Below are 26,638 nucleotides of genomic sequence, written 5' to 3'. Positions count from 1 at the left end.
CACTGTCAACGTGACATTAACGACCTCAGGAGCCTGGAGGCGTAAAATGATGATTTAGACGGCGTAATTATGGTGACGTCACTATTTCTTGAAGCTGCTTTGGCGAAATGGCGTTAAAGGTTGAAATACAGGGTGTTAGGTAAATGGGTATATGAGCCGACACTAGCCCATGTTAACATGGTCATATAAATGGTATGGTGAAGTCAGAAAGATATCATCATTTAAATTTTATAAAATCCGATTTGTATGAAAATTAAAATAATTAAAATGAAGATATTAATTTTCTGACTTCTCCATACCATTTATATGACCATGTTAACATGGGCTAGTGTCGGCTCATATACCCATTTACCTAACACCCTGTATAGAGTTGAAAAGACGTTTTGATAACTTTGTTCAGTGCGTTTACGTTAGGTGTGCTCGCTAGCGACTGCGTAAAAAAATGACATTAAATGTATGACAGATTGTTCAGCGCCCTTAGCGGCTACTATCTAGACTTAAAATTTTCATAGATTATGGTGACGCACTCGCTAGCGAGTACAAAAATGTATGACGGATTGTACAGCGCCCCTAGCGGAGACTTTCAAGAACTAAAATTTTCATACATTTTTTTAACGCACTCACTAGTGTGGACGTTTGATAAAATCCTAAAATTGCATGTGCGTGAGAAACTAAAATTACCATGCTCTAAAATTAACACGCTAGAACTACCAAAGCATTTACATCTTAAGTTTGTACGAGAAGTATTACAATTAAGTATATTTTAATCAATTCTCTGATGTAAACTCACAGTAAGCACTCAGTAGCTACTGTTATTTTCATTCAAAAATGTAATTATTTTTATTGAACAACTAGCTGACCCGGCGAACTTTGTTCCGCCTTTATGGCAATAAATAAGCAGACTTTTTTTTAAATTTCGAACGGGATAAAAAGTATCCTATGTCCTTCTCCTGGCTCTAAACTACCTCCCTGTCAATTTTCAGCTAAATCGGTTCAGCCGTTCTTGAGTTATAAGTGGTGTAACTAACACGACTTTCTTTTATATACAGGGTGTTAGGTAAATGGGTATATGAGCCGACACTAGCCCATGTTAACATGGTCATATAAATGGTATGGTGAAGTCAGAAATTTGATATCATCATTTTAATTTTTTTAATTTTTATACAATTTTTTTTTTATAAAATTCGACTTGTATGAAAAATAAAATAATTAAAATGAATATATCAATTTTCTGACTTCACCATACCATTTATTTATACCATGTTAACATGGGCTAGTGTCGGCTCATATACCCATTTACCTAACACCCTGTATATAGATTATATAGATAGATATAAATAGTAAACAATCAGTTCAACCGTCCCAATTAATATTTCAATGATACTACGAGTACGCTAGCTTCCCCAACTACGCTACTACGCCGTAGCTTCGTAGAAACCGTAGCACCGATTACGTAGTCGTAGTCCGTAGCCGTAGTTTGTTTCGTAGTATATTATTTTGCTACGAGTTAGATTGAATATTTAGTTTTTCTTTCTTGGAATTACAAGTGTGCTCGCAGCGTATTCTGTAGGCGAGTAAACGAATTTTTGTTTATCGCTATTAATTTGATCTAAAGTCTTTAAGGGCCATTTTTGTTTGTCTAGACAAATCAGATAACCACATCAAGCCAACGCCAAATGACGTCCAAATGACCGCCAAAAGGTCGATTAGCGCGTCCGCTAATCAAATTAGTCCAAACAATTAATTACGTAATTGCCATGCTTACCGCAAGTGACGTGTACCTGGGGTCGACGACCTCTGCCAGGGTCAATGAACTTGAGTTATGTTACGTAACGACCTTAATAGGCCGATATGAGCTAAAATCGGGGCAAAATGTGTCAGAGATAAAATTTCGGTGAGTTTATTTTAGCGCCTTTTTCCGGCAAATTGCGTGGAAACTAAACGTGTCGGCTATTTGATACTTCGTTAAAAACGAAGTCTAATTATTTTACTCACATAAATGTGTTTTTGTTTCGTGTATGTGAATAGCACGTATACCTAGGTATGAGCGTTCTAAAAATAGGGCTTCGTTGCGTTGGTTAATAATATTACCTAATTAATTACTTTTTTGCTATAATTCTAACTGCCCTGTATTATTCTTATAGGCCTATGTTCAGCAGTGGACGTCCTATGGCTGAGATGATGATGATGATGATGATGATGTATTATTCTTAATGTGCCTATAATACTAATTTACTGTAAGCAGAGTGGATGTTTTATTTCTATTTTGTGTGTCAGTGGAGTTCTGGGGGCTTAGTGTGAACTGTGGAATTACATCAATGCGTAATTTAAAAATTACATTAAATGTATGACGGATTATCTAGTGCCCCCTACTTTCAAGAACTGAAATCTTCATAGATTTTTAACGCATTCGATATCGAATACGTTTGATATACTCATACTACGCCCCCTGTGGTGCTAAATTCAAATGGCTGGTTCAAGCTGGAGTAATCCCAGGCAGGTTAGCTTACAAGCTGTTGGTTTACAGCTGCAAAAGTAAAACGAGCCGATGTGTGCGGCCGCGGTCTCCGAGGAGCTCGTTAGGGCAACTGCTCTTTACTGAAGGCAGACTTGTATTTATTAGTAAGTAAATAAAAACTATATTGCAGAGACATTTTGAGAAAAAAACTAACGAATTCATGCCTTTTGATATTATTTACTTTTGTCGCAATATAAGGCATTGAATTGAAAAGATTAGTGCATCTTCAATGCTTCAATTCAGGAGGATTTGATGAGTGCTGCTGACCGTTGTCACTCTTGTGGCGGAGTTTTGGGCTGACACGGTGTAGGTTTATTGTCGACACGAAAAGAAGAAGAATGCAAAGCAGACCTTTTAAAATCATAACCAGAGAACCATTGCAAAATTTTTATAGGATGTAATTACATCTATAAAGAGCCATTTTAAAATCACTCCACCGTGGATCTAGACAAGGATTTAAATTTTCCATTTAGATAAAATCCGGGACGCTTTGTTTACTGTGAAGCAACAAACCATTTCCTACTTTAAAATCTCGGCGTTAATATTTAAAAAAGCAATGAATATGCATTCGACTGTTAAAACTAAGCGGAGTAGCGAAGAAGAATACTTACTGCTTCAAACTAGCTCAAACTAGTTATCCCTAGAGACAAGAAAACTTAGCGCTCGACCAACTTTAAATATGAAATCAAAACAATTGTCACGTAGCAACAGATAATAAAAATGGTTTCGCAGGAAAATGCGGCAAAGGCGCGAATTTACGCAACCTAGCGAGGAGACATAAAAATGTAGAATAGAAAGAAACTGCGCACAGATGCCGCTGGTGATATATTAACTAAATTTAAAAAAGAGAACGTTTTCGAACGCTCGCTGTGTAATGGCGCGTGGGAAATTTACTATTCGGGCTCTTTGCGACCGGCGCTTCCAGTGTGCGACCTCCCGATCGGAAATTTCAGTGACGCGAGTGTTTTCGGAGCTGTGATATTGACACGTTGACGGAGTCTCGATATTTTAGTCGTATTATTTCGTCCATCAATAAAACTCCCTCGTAAATATCTCGAAATTTTACCTTTGCTATCTCCAGCTCGGTTATTTCTGTGAGCGAAATTTTGAATATTTACATTGAACGTAAATTAATAAAACACCAATCAGGTTCCACAAGCATCCCGCATTGTTATGATACAATTAGTCGACCCCAAAGAAGTTCCGATTCGCGCCCTTTTTAATAAACTGTCAGCGGAGCTCACCGAAGTTCAAAATTACCGCGTTGTTACGCCGAAGAGGCGGGCGGAGCAAAACAACTGTATAATTGGTCCAATTTTGCAGGGCACACGACGGCCATATTGCTAATGACGTCACACCTCCTAGCTGTCCAGGACAATTTACACCTTCCGATATAAAGATTTTCGCAATCTCTGAAAACATTTTTCATCGTCAATTTGTTATTGGATTTACGTTTAAGAAAATGCTGTGAAACCTAAACGTGGATGGATACGTTCGAAATGTCAAAGCGGAACCTCCATCAAAAACTCATAAATTTCCACCGTATAAAACTCCCGAGCACATTTCAAATTTTTCATAACACCTAATGTAACTCGCGTGGATATTGCGCGTCATTAATAAGCGATAAATCCCATGTGTCACAAGATTAATTTTCATTTGACGTCCGAAACGCAATATTAATCGTAATCCCGCGTCCCGCATCCCGCGCTGTAAACCGCGCCACCTAGCCACAATTAACGTTCGTTTCAAGTTTTCTTGCGAGCGGAAAATAATTGCGATTGAGTTGCGAATTTCGCTATCTGACGCTGAAGCCAACGCCTTTAATTGGTGCTTAAATAGCGAATTCATTTCATGACAACATTTCGTCAGCGCCCGCTTTTAATTGAAACGCTTTGTTGTTACTTTTTTAGTTTTGCGAGGGACCGTTTGTTAAAGTCGCCATCGGCCGATATTCAAACTTCATACTTTATGCAAAATTTTGTCGAGAAATATGATATTAACAAAAAAAAAAACAGAATTTGAAAACAGTTGACAGTTTCCTTTTTGTGGAATAAAATCAATATTATCATAGTAGAAAAGCTATAAAAGTGATTAATTTTAAAGATAAATATCAATGTAGAAACAGTGAAGACGGAGCAATCGCCCCTTGATATCCAAAACGAGATTATTAGCAACAAATAAGAATAATTCTGAGACTTTCCGAGAGCCGAGATCGGCCCAAACGCTACTTAATTAGAAGAAAACTTTGTAGTCATCGACTGGAGAGACTTCGAAAATGGGGGGAGGGGGCGAGGGTGGGCGCGATTCTTGACTCGCTCGCACGGATCGATCGAAATGTAAATAGGAAAGTTTTAGATAAAAGGAATATCGGATTCGGTGCGACGTAAGGAGCTAATGTGGAGAGCACTGAAAATGGGGCAAACCGAAAGGCTTCAAGCCATCTATAGACATTCAGTGGAGTTATCTAAGAAGAAAAGTATGGAAAATTACGAATTCAACTTACTGTGCTATATTCAAATAACAATATAATTTAGATTTGTCTCATTGTAATTACATTAATGCGCCAATTATACTTGCCATTCGGAATAATAACAGCGCCCATAGCAATGTTTTACTTCAGGATAATGGAGTTTCCCAGGGAACCGCAATAAAAGATTCCAAAACGTTTACTTAGATGATATTATTATTACCTCTTAGTCTCTACGAGCACCATTAAATAGCTCCAACATTTTTTTTATTACCCCAAAACTGATACTAAAAGGACCTCATGCTGTGAATACCGCCCGCGTCATCCCGGTCCCTCGATTTAAGAACATTAACAGCCACGTCTTAACATGATCCCGGAATATTACGTTTTAATCAAGACTCCGGAGTTTTAATGACTTTGCAGCAATTTGTTTCATATCGTAAAAATATTTGGAGTTCACCAACTGGCGAAGTTTTAGATATACAGAGATGATGTACCTGATTATGTACTGTTACATGGAATTGAGGAACGTCAACTCCTGTAGTATATCTGAGTGTCTTTTTTCATGTACTTTGTATGTATCTTGTTTTGTGTATTCTTAACTTTAAAGACTCAGAATTATGCTGAAAAGACGTCAAATGTACAGAATATAAGACTACCAGTTTTTCAGTTCAAGAATTACTTGTATAACATTTTAATGATTGGAGGTTTATAGACTATGCAGACTTTCAATTAGCAGATAAAAATACACGTTTTCATTTAAAGAATTACTTAGCATTATTATAATCTTGTACAATGTACCGCTCATTAGCGGAGTCACAAAGTGTTCCGTGACGTCACAAAGCAACATTACTTGAACAACTAGCGCCACAGAGCCTTGGAACTCATCAATGGGGGCAAAAGAAAAACTTAACGGAACCCTACAACTTGGTACCAGTTAGGAATTCTCGATCCAAACTCGTTAGGTACTATAGAAATGATTAAGATCGAGACAAAGGAAATAAACAATGTAATATCGGGTAATTTAGAGCATTGTTGGTAAAATGTCTAAGAACGCTATGAAATTTTAAAAATTAAGGGAAAATACATATTTAGTCCACCAAAATTTTACGAGAATTAGCATTTATTTATTGTTGCAAAAATACTTATGATTAACTAAAATTTTACTTAGGTAATATACATTTTTGGTACTCTGTTGATAACTTTAAACATATTAAAACTTTACCAACTTTGACACCGATTTGGTCAGGACAGGTTTGGTTAGTTCAAAAATAGGCCCCTCTTCTGAAAGATACCGTCTTCAAATCTTACTAAATTTTAAATGATTCTGAACCTTATACTAAATACATAAAATCCACTGAGGAAATTCGACGTTTCATGGTAGATTGGTCTAATGGCGACCTCAAAGCCGAAAATATTAAACTTTCCAGTTTCGTGGTAAGGGACTTCCAAAGACTTATCTGAATAGAAGTTATCTTATCTGAACTGGAAATTACTCTGTTAACAACTTAACCTAACGATTTATACTTGTGTATCTTTCTTCATTAAGTTTGTTCACTGGAACGAAGTACCTAATAAATTAGAAAATAAACCAGCATTTTACGAAGGCTCTGGTCCTTTGATTTTAATTTAAGAGTAACGAGACTTTTTGAATAGTGAAAAACACGAGCAAGAAACAAATGAACACTTTGTAGTATTGCCTAAGGTTTAAAATAACAAGGTCTAATTTGATTTGAGTTCATCGTACTGACCCGTGAAATTGTAACAGAATTTTGGGAATTGTCGCTGCAGCAAACCAGTAGTGGACTTTTGAAAATTCCGTACATTCGTCCAAAGAAAATGTTGCTCTCTATAGAATTTTACCGTCTTACTTAGTTAATTGAAACAATTTACCAGAGAGCACGTAATAAAGGAAACAGTATAAGAGCCGTCCAGTTTTTTTACTAAACCCCCCCTTTTTTCGAATGTACTAAAAACTTTATGTAGTCTTCGTGCGAGAGAGATGGATAGGGAATTAGTTGGTGCGGGACAAGGAGGGATGATGGACCAGGCAATAAAATGCGAAAACAGTAAAATTGTCCGCGTTTGTCATACAAAGTGATATTTTGCTACTGAGTAGTTTTATTCTTAGAACGCTCGGCCGATCTTATTAATGCAATCATAGTTTTACGGTTAAGTTTTTATGCAATTGTTTCCAAGAGCTAAAATAATGCAAAGCATATCATTTTATCTTTATTATTGAGCATTTATTGAGAACGGTTTTCATTCATAACTTTTTCTCTTTAAATTGAAATATTTATTTAATAAGTTTATTCAATTGAAAATAATACTTTGTGATCTCATGTTACTATAAATGTGAATATAGTAACAAGTCCGTTTGACCTGTTTTTAACCTTGCGTATCAATGTTTGACCTACCCGTTTGGATTACAAAGAAATACTACGAAATATTGATGAAAGACATTTATTAATAGACACAAAAATGGCAACAGTTTTCTGTATTACAAATGTTTAATGTACTACGAGAAAAGCAAACGAAAGATAATAATATTTCATCAGAGTTTGAAACTAAGTTCACCGGTGTCTCGAAGACTAAGGGCTGTGTGTGTGTGGTGTACTGGCGGGCAATTGTTCGAAAACGAGCCTGAAGTTCTGTTTTTACATATATTTACGTATTTACACGCATTATCTGAGTTTTTGTCCGCCTGTAAGACTATATACTAGGCGCAAATATAACATAAGAACCAAACCAATTTAAGATAGCTTCTTGTACTCACTTAAGACACAGGACCTGAATGCATTTTGGTATTTATGTAAAAAGCAGCAACTATGTACGACTAAATAATTATTTTTTAAGCCTAAGAATATATTATTAAATATTTTCTTTGTTTTTTAATGTTATTTTCCTTAAACCTTATCACAATATTGGTTTATGCCATTTCGCGGTCGCTCGGCGCTAAGCTCGCGTATGTAAACACGGCCTCCTCTAGACAAACTTCCCGGCAATACAACGAGTTCGCGAACTTTTTTCAAGGAATATTTTAAAACAGTCTATTTGCAATCTGGAATTCGTCGGGTCAGATTGTCCCCCTCTGAATTACCAGATTGATCAGAGGATACAATTTGGAAGTTGAAGCAAACTTTTTGAATGCGATAGAAAAGTTTTGCGTAAATGGTATTGGGTGATCAGAATACTTTGCTATGTACCGCCGCAGATTCATCTGACCCGGAGTAATTTCGTTTGCTCTTTTATTTGTGATTTTGTTCTTAATATTTGTGTAAGAGATTGGAGGTTGGAGGTTTACCAAAATTAGGATAGGTAATTTTAAGACTTATAAAACAAAGTATCTTTCGCACCAGCCCCCTAGCTCTGATGCATTAAGATAATAAAATATGAATCGTCAACTTATGGGTATCATCGATCCAGTTCATCACAATATAAGCAATTAGGTACGCTGCTCTGATGTTGCAAGTATGTTTTGATTAATTTTTAGAAACGAATATTTAGTTACAAATCAACTTCAAACAAAAAAATGCGCAATTTATAGTCTGTGTTCCTATTTCCAAAGAGCTGTAACAATAAAAAAACAGCATACCGGCCAGTACATTACTCGTTCACGCTACATCTACGATTTGTTGCTGGCAACACAGAACTAATACAGCACTGTTGTTTTTTTTGCGGAACACGTAATGCCACGGCCAAATATACGTCTAACCGGTTTGTTAGGGTCCCGCGAGAGCCGGTACCGAACACTGCAAATTATAAGCCGGCGTGGTGGAACGGCTCCTTGGGCGGCCATAATAATATCTTGCGCGAAAAATGGCGCGAATGCGCGGGGCCGAGATATTGCTGGGCAGTCGCGGCCGCTGCCGCAGTTTGGGAGATGAAGCGTGTAACAAACTGTTGTTGTTGTCAATTTAATTTAAAGTGGCTTTGATAAAAAAGGCGGGAGGAGATGACATCTGTCAAACTACAGCGCTAACCTCACTTTTTATTCAATGCAAATCTATACAGTAGGTACACAAAAATGTTTCTCATTTTAACCACTTTATTTGTTCGCGAAGTCATATAATTTTAAGAAAAACGAATAACAGATTCAATTGATTTTGACCTATCGCATTACTTATTCATCTTTCGTAACAATTAATTTAACAATTTTAGACGGCGTATAAAACGACTGCGTAAAGGCCCTCGTAATAAGAAAACTCTATAAACTATTTTCGCTCCTTCTTAACCCTTAAACACCCGTACTTCAGCAGCCCGCTTGTGAGTTAACCCGTCGCTTAATGGGGAGGAATATCAGGAGATCTAAATTGACTGGAGGCGGCGGTACATTTTTGCAGTGCAGTAGTTAGTTACTGCGCGCCGCGGGAGTTCGACTGATTGTTTGGCGGGATGATTTACACATGCAGGCTGGTGTATTATGCGCATAGAGACTACTTGGAAAAAATCTCTCTGACTTAATCAGTCTTAAAACTGAGAGATCATTTGTTTATGTCTTACTCATACGTTCAGTTACATCTTTAATGCGAATTGGTATAGGTGGTAAACAATGGTATTGTTTCAAAGAAGAGGATTGGAATACTAAACGTATCTGAAAATTATAAATAGCTTTAAAAAATTGAACTGCTTAAAAAGGAATTGAACCCACGAATTTTTCAAGTTATAATTTTCAAATTAGTTTGAGATGCAAGTAATGCTCAAAATTAAATAACTACTAAACCTATCGTCACAACTTGAAACTTGAAATAGCAAGGATACAATACGCGTTATGAACCACATTTATCAAATCGTCAGATTTTGTAATGGTACTTTAATACACTGGAGATTCCGATTTCCACCGTTTGATAGGCAATTAATTTGTTCGACTCGGATCGTTACTTACCGATAATGCGATAAGAAACACGATGTAACGTAACATTGAAACAAATCCAATCTCGCAGACTCCCGAAACCAAGCAAGACGAACGGTTGCCGTTTAAAATTTGCATACGAATCGTCCAATAGGTAATCCTCAAGAAATTTTAGGAGGTGGGTAACGAGTGCTGCTCGAAATCGCCTCCCTAATGAATTGTAATGTACATTGAATTTGAAATTGGTTTAAAACGCCCGTAGAATATAACGAGTACGTCTTAGAATTATCTAATTCGATCTAGAACGATCTAGATTAATCCACTTTTGGGAATTTCAATAAAGCTTATGTCGGAGTATTTTCATGCGTATTAAAGGGTTAACGAGTATGAATTTGAATAGGGATGTGAATAATACCGGTATATTTTTTCAAATAAAATCTACGTTACATCAGTGGATTCTCCATTCACTGGCCAAGAAAATACCAGTTCTTAGTACATTTTTACAAAACACCATTTACGTTTTGTGTCCTACAAACTACATACTTTTTTTTGTTGTAAAAAGCTTTTGTAGCACGATTTGAGCCGACTCGCCGAGCTAAGCGCCGCAGTGAAGTGACACAGCCGATTTCGATCACAAAAAGAGTATCGATGTAACGACTACAATAACAGAGTAATTTTTCATTCGCACTGTCGCTCAAGAAAAACATCGTTTAAAGGGCTTTAGTGTAAAACGGAAACTCAGCTGGCTTTGTTCGGCCAACAAAGAAAACTCCAGTTTGAGTGTCAGCCGCGTATAACGGTAAAAAATAATGCAAATTCACTTCGGGCTCCCATCCCGTGAAATAATGCCCGATCGTTACATAGATAACGGAGTTTTTCCGTTAAATCGGCCCTCTTCCGCACTTAACGACATTGTCCTTCGTTAAACAGAAAAGTGATTCAGGTAGTCGTTGAGAGAAGCGTCTTTTTTCATTTCAGTTGAGCGTTTAGCGCAATAAATAGCAATGCAGTAGGATTGCGTAGAGCAAGTCTAAATGTAAACATGAACTCTTAATTCCCATTCATTTCGTGAAGGAATTCTTAGCATAGAAACCAGGAAAAAGTTTGTATTTTTCTTGGGAACTTGAAGAACATATTTCTACATACGTAAGATTAGAAGCTAAGACTCAATTCCAAACATTGGAGAAAATGTTTGACCTTGCGAGCTAAAGTGAAATTTAAAGATATGGATATAGTACGCGTGGCATATCATGACAATGAAATTTCATAAAGGGGTTTAAGCATTGTATAATGCCCGGTCCGTGAGCACGTAGAATTTTGTCCAATGACCCCTAGCTATCCATCCTTATCGCTCGCGCGTAATTATATTGCTGTCGCGACGGTGCGACTGGCACCCGCAGTGAGTGTGCGAGCGCGATAGCAACATAATTACGCGCGAGCGATAAGGATGGGTAGCTAGGGTCATTGGACAAAATTCTACGTGCTTACGGACCAGGCTTTCATGTCTATAACCCTAGATAGAGTCACTGTGCCCACCTTCATTGTGGTCCAAGCGCGAGTCCGTAACGAGCCTCGGCATTGTTATTGTTTTAAGTTTGGGCGATATCGCATCTGCCGGATAACCTTGCGATGTTACTTTTACGAGTTACACAAAAGGGGTGATTAAATAAACTGGAGGTCCCGCGCAAAATGTGCCTTTTACATCGAAAGTCGTTGCTACAGATAAAAAAGTTTATTTTATGCGAGACCATCACAATGGAATTAAAAATAAAAATCACATTTCAAAAAAAGTACGCCATGCTGTTTTTGTGATCCGAACTTTTTAAAGATTGATTATAAGGTAAACGCACGGATCTTTCCCGTGAAAACTGAAAGGGGATAGAAAGGTGGTTAATAAGAAAAAGTTTAGATGACATAAAATTGGCGGAATCTCCCGCCGCTTCCGAGGAAATGATATTCTCTCCGAAGGAAATTGCACTTTTTCAGATACGATGACGACCTCGATTCGGACCGATTAACATAGATGAGGAAGCTTAAAAGATTTTGAGGTTTAATTGATTTTTATCACCCATTTTAGCGGTAGATTATATGCAATCACTAAAAGTGTAAAAAATTATAGCCTTAGACATTTTTGAAGCAAAATCGCACCTGTTACAACTAAATAACACAATAGATGTGCTTTCGTACATGACATAACTACTTTCAACTTCAGTACGCGAACAAAATACATAAAATAAAAAAACTTAGTGCAATCACATAAAATTGAATCGATACATCATAATTTAAAGCAACATTCTGAACAAACTCCGTGCTGTTTCTCAAAACCGGTTATATTTTTGCCGGTTGTTCGAAACTAATTTAATATTAACTCAGCCAAAGTTTTCACGCAAACCGAGGAACTTGCGAATCACCAACTCGGTATCAGCCCGGGAACAATCGGTTCTAACGCAATTTGCCGGTTATGCCGTAATGCATTGGTTCCCAAACTTATTTGAGACGCGCCCCCTTTCGACCATACAAAAAATTCCGCGCCTCCAGTCAAGATTATTTATTCGAGCAGTCTGGAATGCATTCTCTCAGCGTTCGCAGGTTTTTTTTATACTTAAGTACACAGATGGCCCGCTCCCCCTTTAAGGCTGCGTTTCCACCAGAGATGTGCGAGGATGCGTAGCGAGGGATGTGTTTGAAAAGAAGTAGAATGTAGTAAAGCGAAGTAAATGAAGCGATTCTATTGGTTCTTTGCAAACACATTCCTCGCTACGCATCCTCCCACATCTCTGGTGGGAACGCAGCCTTAAAGGTCTTTGGGCCTCCTCTGTGTTCCCAAATTGGGGGGCGTGCCCCCACTTTGGGAACCAATGCCGTAATGAGTAATTTGCTGGTTCTAGTTTACCGGTCCCAGTTTGCAGCACATCTCTACTTGCCAGCGATTTTGCGAATTAGGGATGCCGGATTACGGTGGTTTGGATAGGTCTATTAACTATCAGAAACTTGTGCTTTCTTTGCGATAAACAATATAGACATATAGGTAGGTACACTGAGGAGTTTATTTATCTAAATTAAGGTTTAAAATGCAATTAAAATTTATAAATATTTCTGCACGTTCAGACACACTCACTATGAGGTCATTATGACGTTGTAATAGAGGCGAGTTTGCTACAAAAATGTATAATCTGATGTGCTGTCGTTTGCACCTAGAATATCTATGTAATAGATGACACTTGGAAGTGTTGGGTATTTTATAAAGATGTATTAAAATTTTACAGAGTTTAAAAATTAAGAATGTAAAAATTGACTTTTAAAGGTTGGAGGCACCGTTGAGTAAGAATAATTGTGAATTTACAGAAATAAAAGTAAGAAACATTACCTAATATATTTATCATGTGACTAATCTATAATTCGCTGATTGTTCAACAAACTTCACCTGACACGCATTACCCGGAACTACGAACTTCTCAATGGCAAATAAATTAATTAAACGGTCCCAAACTGCGTCCAATCCCGTGTAGTTCTGAATTATATTGAGCACTCGAATGCTCAAATGCTCAAACGTTTGCCAAACTTACATACATACATTATATCAAGCAACCGAATGCGAGAATGTTGGCCGAACTTCGCCACGTAGAGTAGTTTGAGAGTTACACCTCTACACATTTAATGCGTTAAACTTGCACACACAAGCGTATTACATACAGGGTGGAAACGATAGGTGATCTCACTTGATTATTTCTAAACTTTACAATATATCAAAAAACTGAATTTTGTTACTGATCCTGAAAGTGCTTCATGAGCTCTATCAAACGGTATCAATAATAGGTTAGAGAATAAACTGGTTCTATTCGAAAATTAAATGTTTCCAGCTTCCGCACACATTCCGCGCGACCTGTCGTTGGTGTGGTTGAAGCATTACTGCCCATTAAAATAAATATGAATATGTAGTTTGTCAAGACATAAGACATAACTACCTCTACGGTCGGAAAAGTTTTTCATTCATGATATTTTACACGATAACATAAAACCATAATGTACAATCACCAACAACTGCGTTACGCGAAACTGTCCACTTATTTATATTACGACTCGACGTTGCAATGAAGCGGTGAAACAACGTTTTTCGTCAATTTGGGTAAACGTCATGAAACTGTGCAACAACGTTTTTCGCCAATTCGCGGAATGCCGTGCAAATGCAAATGTGCTTGATTTATCTGACGGATAGTGCGTGGGGAGGGGCTGCAATTATTTATGATCCTACCCTACCAATGGTTATGGAGTGCGACTCAGACTGCCTAGCGGACGGACGACCTGATTGAATCAATAGGGTGTGTGTAAAGTAGCGCTACCATGAATATGTTTGTATCAGAGTTTTGTAAGTTTTTAATTGGGAAAATACTTAAATATTAATAAAATAAAAAATCAAATAGAGTGAACCCTGAAAAACCTACAAAAGAGTTTTATTTAGTAATATACTTTTCTTGCAAAATCGCATTGTAGGATATTTACAATATTTTGACGCAATAAACTTTGTTACCGCTGAAGTTACAACTATTACAAATCTTTTGACAAATTAGAACACAGATTCAAAAATTCAAAATCTTTTGAGTCTTGACAAGCTTTCATAGTAAGTATCGAGGGTAGTAGATCTCTTTCTTTTTTCCTATCCCGAGTGTCAAAGAGCCGGTAGTACGGGCCATAGGTGCGCCAGGAGTGATGGATATACTCAATATCGCGTCCGTCGAATGGAAAAAATTGATGGCTATTATGTCAGTACGGGCTTTTCTATGCGAATTTAGTTTTTTTTACCCAATTTTTTTTATTTATTCACGGTCCATTCAAAAGCGTGGATGCTCGCACACAAAAGTGTTGGTTTATTGGAAATACAATTTATTTTTAAGTAGGTGTGTGAATATTATTTTTATAAATATTTGAGACCAATACTATACATATTGAGTGCACAAGCTCATTATATTATTTTAGAATATATGGCTACTTATTATACCTACATCGTCACTGACTTCACACAGTTGACATTAACAGGTTATATCGGATCTCTTATCAGAAGAATTAGTTTGGCACATTGACAGTTTCAGTATAAGAAATATGTCAAAACGACAAGTTTATTCTTCAGATAAAAGATATCTGACGATTGAAAAATCAGCCTCTAAGTTTAAATTATGTAGTGTTATTTAGTGAGTTTTTGAGCAAATGAGCCTTCTCATAATATTTATAATAATTTATGTGACTTACGTTCGTGATCTGGCCGGTCGTATGTGGATCTCAGCATGCCTAAAACAAAGGAAAATACAATTAAAATATATCTCATTGAAAATACTTGAATTAAGGGCGTAGGAGAGACGTTAGAACACAGAAACTTTATTAATAAGCTTAAACTTGAAGGATAAATATTGATGTTCTACTAACGAATATAATTATTTCATGCTCGTTAATTACAAAATCTTATTTGAAACTTTGTAAATCTTACATGATTTCTTTAGAAATCTCTCGTGAAATATGAATGTTACCTGTTTTAAAAGGTATTAACAACCCACGTGTCGTCTTTCATCTGTATGTACAATAATTTTAAAGAGCAAATGAGAGTATGAATAAATTTATAAAATTTTGGAGGGGACAGGCAGAATTCCTGAAAATAATAATCCTGGAAATTCCTTCAGTACCTACAATGTAATTAAATTCTGTTTTTCGTCCCAGGAATACTCATTCGTGGGAAGGCAAAGTGAATTATCCAATAATAATTGCAATACCCACAATTCCTCGCATTATTACATTTCCATATTAAATAAGCGGCATTAACATGAAAATGTTGGAATAACCGATGGATTTAACGAAAGAAACCGTAGCTCATCAGTGGGGTAATTGAACAAACGAATTTAAATTAATAGGTGCATGGCACAAATTAAAATTTCATTCATCAATTACTGACGTTCATTCATTATTGTATATGAAGTACAGTCGCCGATAAAAGCGTCGCCCAATTAGTTTGTTTAACGCGGTGTTCCGTTGCCATGGCGACGGGCGAGTACATCGGACACGTGCTAATTGCCCGCCCCGTCTGTGGGCCCGACATTTTGTACCGTTTAGCACCTCGAAGCACACGTACACGCAGACAAGATATTTAATTTGCGAGGACATTCCGACTAGGGTTTTTCGATTTTCAATTCAGTTCTGGGCGATGGCAAAAAGTAGAGAAAAGTTTTGATTTGAAGAAAGCAGTGAAACGTTGCAGTGCAATTCTGTGTCGCATATTTTATATGTACAGGTCAATCTAGAAAGCAAACAAATAACTAAGTAGTAAAGTAGGATATCTTACTATTTAATTTTGTGAAGATATTTTAGAATGACATGTATTTTTTCACCATTTCAAGTAACAAGGAAAGCTTTAGCCGTTTGTGTCTTCATTCTTGCGTTGCGGTAAATAATCTCGTTTCATAGATATCTACTTGTAAAATTAATTCAAACTTTCGTCTATAGTCAGAAAAGCTTTTTATTTTGTCAAAAATAAAATTGAAATAAAAACTAAAAAAGCATTAAAATTTGTGTGAGCGGCTGTACCTACCGTTGTCAGTTCCCATAGTACATCACTCTTATTGTTCTAACCTTTTGTACAAATTCCTCGCGCCCAATGAAATATAGTTGTTTTAGTCATTTTAGGACACGTTTAGAACGGAAGTGGTGTAAGTAGCCGCTAAAATGGGTAAATAGAGCTTTTGGTATAGTTTTTAATCTGACAAAAGGTGAAGGAGTGGTCACATTAATGTTTTGTTTTAAACTTTCATGGTCACTAACATTAGAATAATTGTTATCGCTTATTAACGGGATTATTTTTATTATTGTTACTTCGTGATCATGGCGCTTGCAACAGTGTCGAAATATCGGAGACTCGTAAACAAGGTACATGGTAGCTATCCCGTTAATCTACATAATATAATAATAAATAATATAAAGAGGAAAACTTTGTTTGTTTGTTTGGTTGTAATGAATAGGCTCGAAAACTACTGGACCGTTTTTAAAAATTCTTTCACCATTTGAAAGCTACATTATCCACGAGTAACATAGGCTAAATTTTATTTTGGAAAAAAATAGGGTTCCGTAAAATATGTAGATAATGTAGTCGACGGGCGCGAAGCCGCGGGCGGAAAGCTAGTAATAATTATACTGGTTTATGTTACCTCGGTTTAGAATGACAATATATTCTGTATTTTAGGTACACAAATAAAGTAATTCACTCTAAAAGCACTCAGAGGTCGAATTGCTATTTTACCGTAAGCTAACCCGCCTCCCACACAATATTACACACAGGACACCCTGTATAAAGTAATGAGCATAAACTAATAAGGGATTTTCAAAACCCCACTCCTAAGAGCCTCCGCTTTAAATATATTTTTGCTTCACAAACACTTTCCTCTCCCTGCATTACAAAATCGTCACACATTAAAAAAGGAACGTTGGAAACAGACGACGAACGCCGACGGCATTCGGCACACAAGGCCAGAAGATTCAGAAGGAATGTAGTAGGTGTACAATATAGGGTGTAAATTTACCATAGTGTCTTGATTTCGTGGTTTGAGAGGTGCATTCTCTCGACCAGGGAATTTTCGGTTTGATTCTAGGGGGAAACATCAGGGGTAACATTATCTAAATATATAAAAGGAGAAACTGACTGACTGACTGACAGATCAACACACAGCCTAAACGGCTAAACGTAGGCACTTGAAATTTGGAAGGGACGTAGCTTAGGTACCGTAGAGGTGCACTAAGAAAGGAATTTCCGGAATTCACACGGGAACGGGAATTAGCGGGAAAAACGGGATTCACGCGTACGAAGTCGCGGGCGGCCGCTAGTTTTGCATATTTGTTCTTACTATGATTATGATATATCTGAATCAATTCGAGTGTCTGTAAAAATAAGCAAGCTTAAGCATATTCCGTGCTTCAAGGGCACGTTTTTAAGACTAATTAGTTAGATAATTTTATTAGACTATCCTAGGTACATACCTAATTCTTAATAATTAGTCTTTGGACTGTGTCAACCTAAGTTACGTCTGGCGGGATATTTTAAATTCGTTTTATACTTTCTTTCCTTTGCTCTGCTTAATTTTCTATATTGAAACAGGTCTCTATCAGTATAAGGTAAAGAATAATGCTGATCTACTGTGATATGATATTCTTTGGACTGGACTAATCCGAAGCGAGCCTACTGCTCCCTTTCCCCTTGTGTACAGCCGCTCGGAAAATTTGCTTCGCAAATAATAAACGCAAAAATATTCCATTCCATTGGCACATATGGGCACGAGTGTTTATTTCATTGTGCGCGCCCAGCGGACCTTTTCTTGCGGGACTCTATTCAGGGTGATTTAGTAGGTATGCTGCGAAAATGTAGGTAAAAAAACCATTACTATTGTCATATGGATGTGTGGTGTCGGTGTGCTAATGATATATGGCAGTCAAGTAAGTTAGGACACCCTATATTCTTAAAGGAAAATTATGCAGTCATAGGTTGTGAAAGAGTATTTTTGAGTTTGCTCTACCTTAAGACCATATTAACAACTTGATTGAGTGAAGGAATCCTTAATTTAATAAATTATGGCATAAAGCAGTTGGGCTTTCTATTTGTTAACTTTAAATTGGAACGTAGTAGGTACCACTTAACAAGATAAAATAATATTGTTCATACACATTTGGCCAAATGTAAAGAACGGTTCACCAAAAGTCTAAATCAATTTACAAAAACAATCGATTCACCAACCCAATGACAGTCGGCGTCCACAAAGCCGTGTCGTCACGTCTGTGACGTCACGACCGCGTCCGACCGGACGACACGACCGGCCCACGACCGGCCGCGGCGCGTGCTACGGATCACGACACGGAAGCACGAGCGGTGGCCGATACATTTGTAGTTTAGGGGACTGACACCCGGGTTGTTTATTTTAACTTTTTTTGACCCACAACGGGGAGGCCTGATATAAAGAGATGATCAATTTTTATTGGCGGCCAAGCTTTTAGAACTTTTTTTGGATCGATTTGGACACTTTTGAAGGCGTCTGACTTGAAGTCAATATCTAACTAATTACTAAGGCTGAGACCGCCACCATTGCACCATCTTACTTTAACTTTAACAAACGTCAAAAATCTGTTAAATTCCATAAAAAAACAACGGTAATAAAATTGTAATAATTACGATTAAAGTAAAGTGGTGCAACTCAAACCTAATGTATAATTCTTGCGTTCTTGGTTCATCATTATCATCATCATCATCATCTCAGCGTTCTTGGTTCATCCTCATCATCTCAGCCATAGGAGGTCCACTGCTGAACATAGGCCTCCCCCAATGCTTCCCATGTTGTCCGGTTGGTAGCGTCCTTGGTTGCGTTAAAGTTACTAGTTTTAATTTTCAAGATGGAATTTTCGATTTGTACCTAACATAAAATGTTTGAAGCATATCCCCCAGCCCTGTTTATTGTCATCGGCGGTCACGCGCAGGTCAGCCCGATTGTCTTACGACCCGGCCCATTCGGCGTGATCTACCGATCAATCGGTATCGGTATTGAGAATCATAAAATCGATATTGCCGCGGTGACATAAATACGATTTGTGAATACGTTGATTTGAGCTTTTTGACGAAATTATTTTGCTATTTTGATATAACATTGAGAAAATGAAAAGAACCAGAAAGCGCAGTGGGACGTCCACCTACAAGGTGGACAAACAACCTCATAAAGGAAGGCGCTGGATGCAGGCCGCTACCAAGCGGTCAATATGAAAATCATTGGGGGAGGCTTATTTTCAGCAATAAACGCTCTATGGCTGAAATGATGATGATGATGACTGAGAAAATGGACGTCTATACATTTATATAGGTACCTAAGCACGTAAAGGAAATAATACCTCTATCTTATAATCATCATACTTTTACGGCGATTCAAAGAATAATGTCATCGATTATATTGAAAGTTATCATTGGCTTAATGTCAGCGAATTATTGTCCATTTTCGTATATTCGTCAGATTAACCTCTCGTCGTGCAGTATACTTAATATCGCAGTCGTATCTCAATTACGAGGTAGGTCTGTCTGTCCGTATATGGAGTAATGGTTAACCTGCTCCCAGCAGCGTCGTCGCACCCGCCCGGCTGCTTTCAAAGCGACGCGGTACGAAAATTGTGGCTGTGGATTGTTTTTTATTACTAACCTAATTAACACGTTGGCGTCAAGTGGCCAGAATGTGACATTCTCTCGACTTAGAGATTTTGGGTTGAATTCACAATTTTAGTAAAGGTCTTTGTGTATTTAATTTGCAGTTTGGCCAACACTCAGGTACAAAAGGATTTCTAAAAAGGATTGTCTAAAAAAATATCATTTTGTGCTTCAAAACTTTAGTTTTTTCGCTTATTATTCGAATTAATAAAAATACACAATTTTAAGCCTCTTTAATAACTAAATGTGGTGGAGTAGATTATAAAACTACTAGGATAGACTCACTCAAAATATAAATATTAATCAGTTTGCTTAAGTTATTTAGTTTGTAATATTTTAGTAGAAAATAATTCAAACAACTATTAATGGCGTTGCGATTAAAACAATGTTTGAATAACCTCGTTTTGTATTAAAATAGGAGATTATTTAGATTAATAGACATTAATTTAAGGTTACGTTAAAGCAGCTTTTGATAATGTTTATTTTTTAATTGTAAATGTCGAATTTAACTTTAAGATGAAATCGAAAAAGTCGAAAACTGTCTGTCAAAATTATTTCCAAAAAATGAACACGACCGAAAATTACTTTCAATTAAAAACCGCAATTACTCACACTTATAACGCGTATAATGTTGTGTGTAATTATTACCGCAGAACGTATCCGTTTAAGGAACGAAGATTATCCACTTTCGCAACAACAAATTATTAACTTAAATTAACTGGTTGTCCAATTATCAGGTTTAATCTCAACTTGTGTGGGGATTTGTTAACCCGTTGCCTGCCGCGCGGGCCGACCGCTTACGATACGACACGGCGCGAGTCTACTCGGACGGGCGACCCATCGTCGAGCCATAAACGACTGCGCTGCCGGCAACGTCTTAAATAGCCGGCTGCCGATGTTCATGTCGTGATTACGCTGAGTTTACATTGTGTTGAAAATGGTTAGATGAAAATGGTTGGATGGTAAAAAAAATAAATGCTACCAAGAAAGGTGGAAAAAGCTTACCCTTGATTTAAACTCTTTTGCTCTTATCAAAAACCAATTTCGCGACAAATCTCTTTAGCGAGATGCGTCTTACCAGCAATGCGCAAAATTCACACAAAAACATTTTCGCATCTGATATTCTATCTTGCGGCCTAAATGCGACCCGCATTAATATTTCCCTAACGCGATCCAAGTCGCAGCCAGATCAACAAGTAGATAGCTATCTCACTCGGCGTCACTCGCGCCATGATTTATTGCTGCCGCGGACCAACTGACAAGATACCATCGATTTTTTCTTACGACTCTATGAAGTTTTCTCTCGCGAAAATAATACGTTTTAGTTTAGCCGAAAGGATATTGCTTTTGCGTTGATACCGATCTTAGTTGCTGGACCCTCGGTTCGGTATTTTAAGAGACTTACGTAATGGCAGAAAAGGATTTTATGTGATTCATTGTTCCCTATTTCGGACCGTTTTTATTTCGGCACATTCAATAGTCATTTGGTAGGCATCGGCCATTGATATTTTGACGAGAAGAATGCATGATACGCAAATTACGCATACATAAATATTGATAGAATGGTTTTATGCATTTCAAATTAAAATACCAGTCAGGTTCTATTTCGACCCGATAAACATTATCAATTTATTTAGTTGAAGGACTGTCTGTTTGACGACACATCGTAATTCGTGTCAAATGATTGTTTAAATAGTTGATTGATTTCTGAATTGCGCAAACAAAACCAGCGTTTTCAATGAAATTTGATCGCCTGGTTTGTTAAATCATATAGAAAAGAAAATAAGTTACGTCATATTGTCGGCAATGAATACGATTCAACAGTATTATAATATTTTCCAGTATATCTTAGCTCGGACGACCAAGCCTATGGCCTTGTTTGGCAAACACTTTACATAATAACATTGCCTTTCCATTACACAATACATTGACAGCTTCCTTTATCCGGCATAGAAACTCTGACATGTGTCGGAGTCCACTACAACTGAGCCAAGTTGCCCGGGGAATGCGTCCGTAGATGGCGGCACTGCACTGGTCCTACCGGCCGCTGTATATGGCGCGATACCAAATAAGTCTGTAGCAGCGGACGGGTTGACACGCCGCCATTCGAAATTTGAATTCGAAAGCTTATATTCTTTGCTCTATTAGTTTGTTGGCCGTTGAAGGGTTAAATATATTTAACTGTGGAATCTCAATTTTTTTATGTGTTTTCTTACTGCACCTAAGTTAAATTACTCGACTCTTCACTGCTTCAAAATATACTGTTTAGGGTTCCGAAACGTTCAGTGCGTCGACCTCAGCTGTTTCATGTACCACTCGCTACAAATAATGTCTCAGTAAATCACCCTATTTACAGAATGTGCAGGGCCTACAATAGTCTTGACGTTGACAAGGACATGTTCCAGCATACATTTCGGGTTAATAAAAATAAATTAAGAAATGCTGATTAGATTGTTGGATTAGTTGTTGTTGTAGCTAACATTAGTTTTTGTTGTTTATCTAAGCACTTAAGTTATTAGGCATAGTTGTGTGCAGTTGTAATTGGTCCATAGATTTGTAAGTGATTTGTAGCTGTATTTTTTACTAAATAAGTAGTATTCTATGTACTGTAACTGTACCTATTAATAAATAAATAAATAAATAAATAAATATATTGTAACTGTATGTTTCCCAAAAATAAATAAATGAATAAATATTTTTAAAGTAATGTTGGTAGGTTTCGTTAATACATGCCACAGGAGGCAATCACGGTGACTCTTTGCAGTTGGATAGTCCAAACTCGAAAATACCTGTCTGCTTGCATTTAAATTATTTTCTACGTACATGAAAGCTCTTAACCCAGCAATCACCAGTAATAGAAGGCGGAACTTCTCGTCGCAATTAATATGCTAATCCGCCACCGGACCCGCGTAAATCTTCAACTTATGAATTTTTCCAATTTAACTCGCCCCGCTACCTACTGACTGCTTAAAAGTTTACGACGAACATAAATAAAAAGCAAGAGCTTTTTATGTCCTGCCCTCAAAAATGTAAAAGGTTCTTGAACTTCGCCTTTGAGCTACCTACAGTAGGTACCTAAAGCCCGGTCCGTGAGCACGTATAATTTTGTCCAGTGACCCCTAGCTACCCATCCTTATCGCTCGCGCGTAATTATATTGCTGTCGCGACTGTGCGACGGGCGGCCGCAGTCAGTGTGCGAGCGCGATAGCAACATAATTACGCGCGAGCGATAAGGATGGGTAGCTAGGGGTCATTGGACTAAATTCTACGTGCTCACGGACCAGAATATACACTGTGTTAGGATGTCTATTGCGACTACCTACTATTAATATTGGTCCAAACACATCACTTGTTATAAACGGGTAGGCCTAGTTTAAGATGATACTCCGTATATGGACAACTAGCGACCGCTTGCGACTTCGTACGCGTGGATCCCGTTTTACCCTCATAAGTGTGGAGTTTCGTAAAATCCGTTCTTAGTGAGCACCTAAGGAACCAAGGAGAGAACAGTGAGGAGAAAACCAAAGGAACCCCCATCCAAAATTTGAGACTCCGAGCAATTGTAGTTTCTGAGATTTCGTGATGAGTGAGTCAGTCAGTTAATCAGTGCCCTTTCGCTTTTAGAATAAAAAATTAAATATAGATTACGAGTTTGGTCCCAGCATAATCCCTTGGTATCAATCATGAAGCCTAAGCCAGTTAGATTCTTATAAAACTGCAAGCGAAAAGATACTTTAAAACAAGTCCAAGAAATCAAACCATCGTCAGGGCAAAGTAAGTTTGCGTCACACCCAACTTTAAAGCACTAAGCGGCTATATGGAGCCTGGCCACAGCTCAAGTAGTAGAACCAGTGCTATCAAAAGAGATAATGTATTTTCTTCACAAATCCTACCTAGGTAGGTGCAGTCAGCGTTAAATACTTCGCGAAAAACAAAGTAGCCTATAAGTTCGCAACACGTCTTTGTGAAAATTAGAAAAATAAATAAATAATAAATAAATATCCTTGGACATTTTACACTGCGCTTCTAGTCCCAAACTAAGCAAAGCTTGTACTAAAAGGTTGTGTTATTGACTTTTTGGCCACTTCGGGTGTCACGGACTATTTGACACTGATTGTCTTTGTTGTTAACTAGGGGCATATTGTATGAGAATGAGCACCACCACACAATATTGTGTGTCAAATGAAAGACGTTTAGACTTATGAAGTTATGAGTTAAAGTAGTGTACCTACTCAAACTAAAATTTGAGGAAGTTTATCGATTACCCAATCGTCTTTGTTTAAACTCTTCTTGAAGATGTAAAATAGGTGTGATAAGTATTTTAAAATATACAAAACTAGCGACCCGCCCCGGCTTGGTACGGGTGCTAAGTATACATTTACATGTAAACCTTCCTCTTGAATTATTTATTAAAAATTATTTATTTATTAAAAAAATCGTATCAAAATCCGTTGCGTAGTTTTAAAGATCTAAGCATAAATATAGGGACAGACAGACCAGAAGGTAGCAGGGAGGCGCTGGATGCAGGCCGCTACCAACCGTGCGATGTGGAAGTCATTGGGGGAGGCCTATGTTCAGCAGTGGACGTCCTATGGCTGAAATGATGATGATGATAGGGACAGACAGCGGAAAGCGACTTTGTTTTATACTGTATAGTGATGAGCTGGCTGTATAATCCGCGCTACGTAGCGAGTGCGGGCCTTCCATTAATCTCTGTCGACATAGCTTTACATTAGGCTTGTTGATATCGAGTGAGACGTCTGAAAGAACTTCTACGTGTACTTGCCCTGTGAAGGTTGAAGGTTATCACGAGGTGTGGCCGATAATGAGGGTAGTTAGCTAACTATCGATATAAATGAATTATAGTTCGTTTCATCCACGAAGACGCGCCTTTTTGGTCGAGGGAAGTTAAGCGTACCGATAACACTCAAACATTAGCGGAAAAATAGTGGGGCGCGTCTTCATGGATAAAACGATCTCTAGGGCTAAGTTTACCACCTTACTTTAACCATAACTATAACAATAAAAGGTGATTTTGTATGGAATTTGACAGAGTTTTGACGTTTGTTAAAGTTAGAAGGTGCAAAAAGCATAAGTATCACAGAATGCCATGCTCCTTACTATGAAACAAATGCTCAAAATTCTATAGAAATTCTATTCAAATATCAAGCCTGTTTAAAGCGCTTTATAAATACTTTACTACACTTACAAGGTGGACCGACGACATCGTAAAGGAAGCAGGGAAGCGCTGGACGCAGGCCGCTACCAGTCGATCAACGTGGAAAGCATTGGGGGAGGCCTATGTTCAGCAGTGGACGTCCTATGGCTGAAATGATGATGATGATAAATACTTTTATGCAGAACATAAATTACTTCTATGTGTCTCTTGTAATTGCTTGAAATTCAATATTCGAAACAATCACAGGCTTGAATTTATTCCTAAGTATGTATTTAATATTTGATAATACAGGTCTGAGATTTATACCTTTTGAACCCGAGCCTATTTACAGCAGCTATAAGCCTGGAATAAGGCTATTTGCCCAATAATTACCAACATTTACAATCCACAGTCTCCGAATTGGAATTCATATTCCCAACAATAACTTGGAAAATTCGCCGCTGAAGCATTTTTATTACGGCGGATGGTTGTTAAATTTAATGTTTCCAGTAATTAACAAATCTTAAGACCCTTGAATATGGGCTGAAGAGGCCCCGCGCCTTAATCGCGTCCAATGGAGCTGCCGCGAGCGATAAGCGGAAGCGGCTTGTAATGTCTTAGAGCTTTTGGGTTCGAGCTTCTGAGCTTTCACTGTTTTATCAAGGGACATATCACAATATGTATTTCCGAAAGATAGCTAAATACAACGGTATTTTACTTTCCATTTTAACAATCTTGGTCGCACGCAATGAGCCAAAGGCGTCCGACAAGGCTCGGTTGGAGGACTCTCATAAAAAACTGTATACTTTTACTCCATTTGAGTATAAGTGCAGAGTTTATTTGTGTCATAGGCATTGTCATTATTATACGAGTAGGTTGAAGTGTTTTGTCGAACTTACATTATTATTGTATCAATTTCGTGTAAAACACATGTACCTACTCTAAATATTGTAAAAGTAAAATATCGCTACATCTCATGACCTGATCTACATTTTTATTGCTAAAAAGGACGGAGGCAGTTTTTTTTGGATTTTCATACTAACCGAGAGGAGGTAAGGAAAATTAGACGCTGCCGACTTAATGAGGACTTATCGAGGAGCCCGGACTCGAGGGCACTCAATATTTCGACATTAGTTTTTATTAGTATGGAAATTACTAGCGTTACAAGTGGGCTCGTTACGGAGGACTCTTAATATACGAGCTTTTTTCATTATGTTCTTGGAGAATACACGTGGTCTTAGCCTACTTTAGAGTTCGTGATGATTGAACATTCTCATTATGTGAGGTCTAAAGAAATACTAGAAATTCTACATTATGTGAACCTGTAAATAGAACTACAAACGCTTCGGTTTACATATTAGTATAGGCCTGAGGAACAAAATGCACTATGGGTTGATTCTGGGCAACACTTGGTCCAGACCCTGGCACTATCCTTT

General features: G+C 37.6%; 1 protein-coding gene across 2 annotated transcripts in view; it reads right to left on the bottom strand.

Annotated features, from left to right (window-relative positions):
* Ten-m (teneurin transmembrane protein Ten-m) overlaps window positions 1-26,638 on the bottom strand; it is a 107,958-nt gene that overhangs the window by 54,126 nt on the left and 27,194 nt on the right. For both annotated transcript variants that reach the window (XM_028303578.1, XM_028303579.1), the window contains one exon: window positions 15,082-15,120. In XM_028303578.1, coding sequence (XP_028159379.1) covers window positions 15,082-15,118 — 37 coding nt within the window. In that variant the 5' untranslated portion in view covers window positions 15,119-15,120. Of the gene's footprint in view, window positions 1-15,081; window positions 15,121-26,638 lie in introns of those variants that run through there.

This window comes from Ostrinia furnacalis, unplaced genomic scaffold (genome assembly GCF_004193835.3).
Source record: "Ostrinia furnacalis isolate ACB-3 unplaced genomic scaffold, ASM419383v2 OfSCF1253, whole genome shotgun sequence".
NCBI lineage: Eukaryota > Metazoa > Arthropoda > Insecta > Lepidoptera > Crambidae > Ostrinia > Ostrinia furnacalis.
This window is presented reverse-complemented; position numbering and strand designations above follow the sequence as displayed.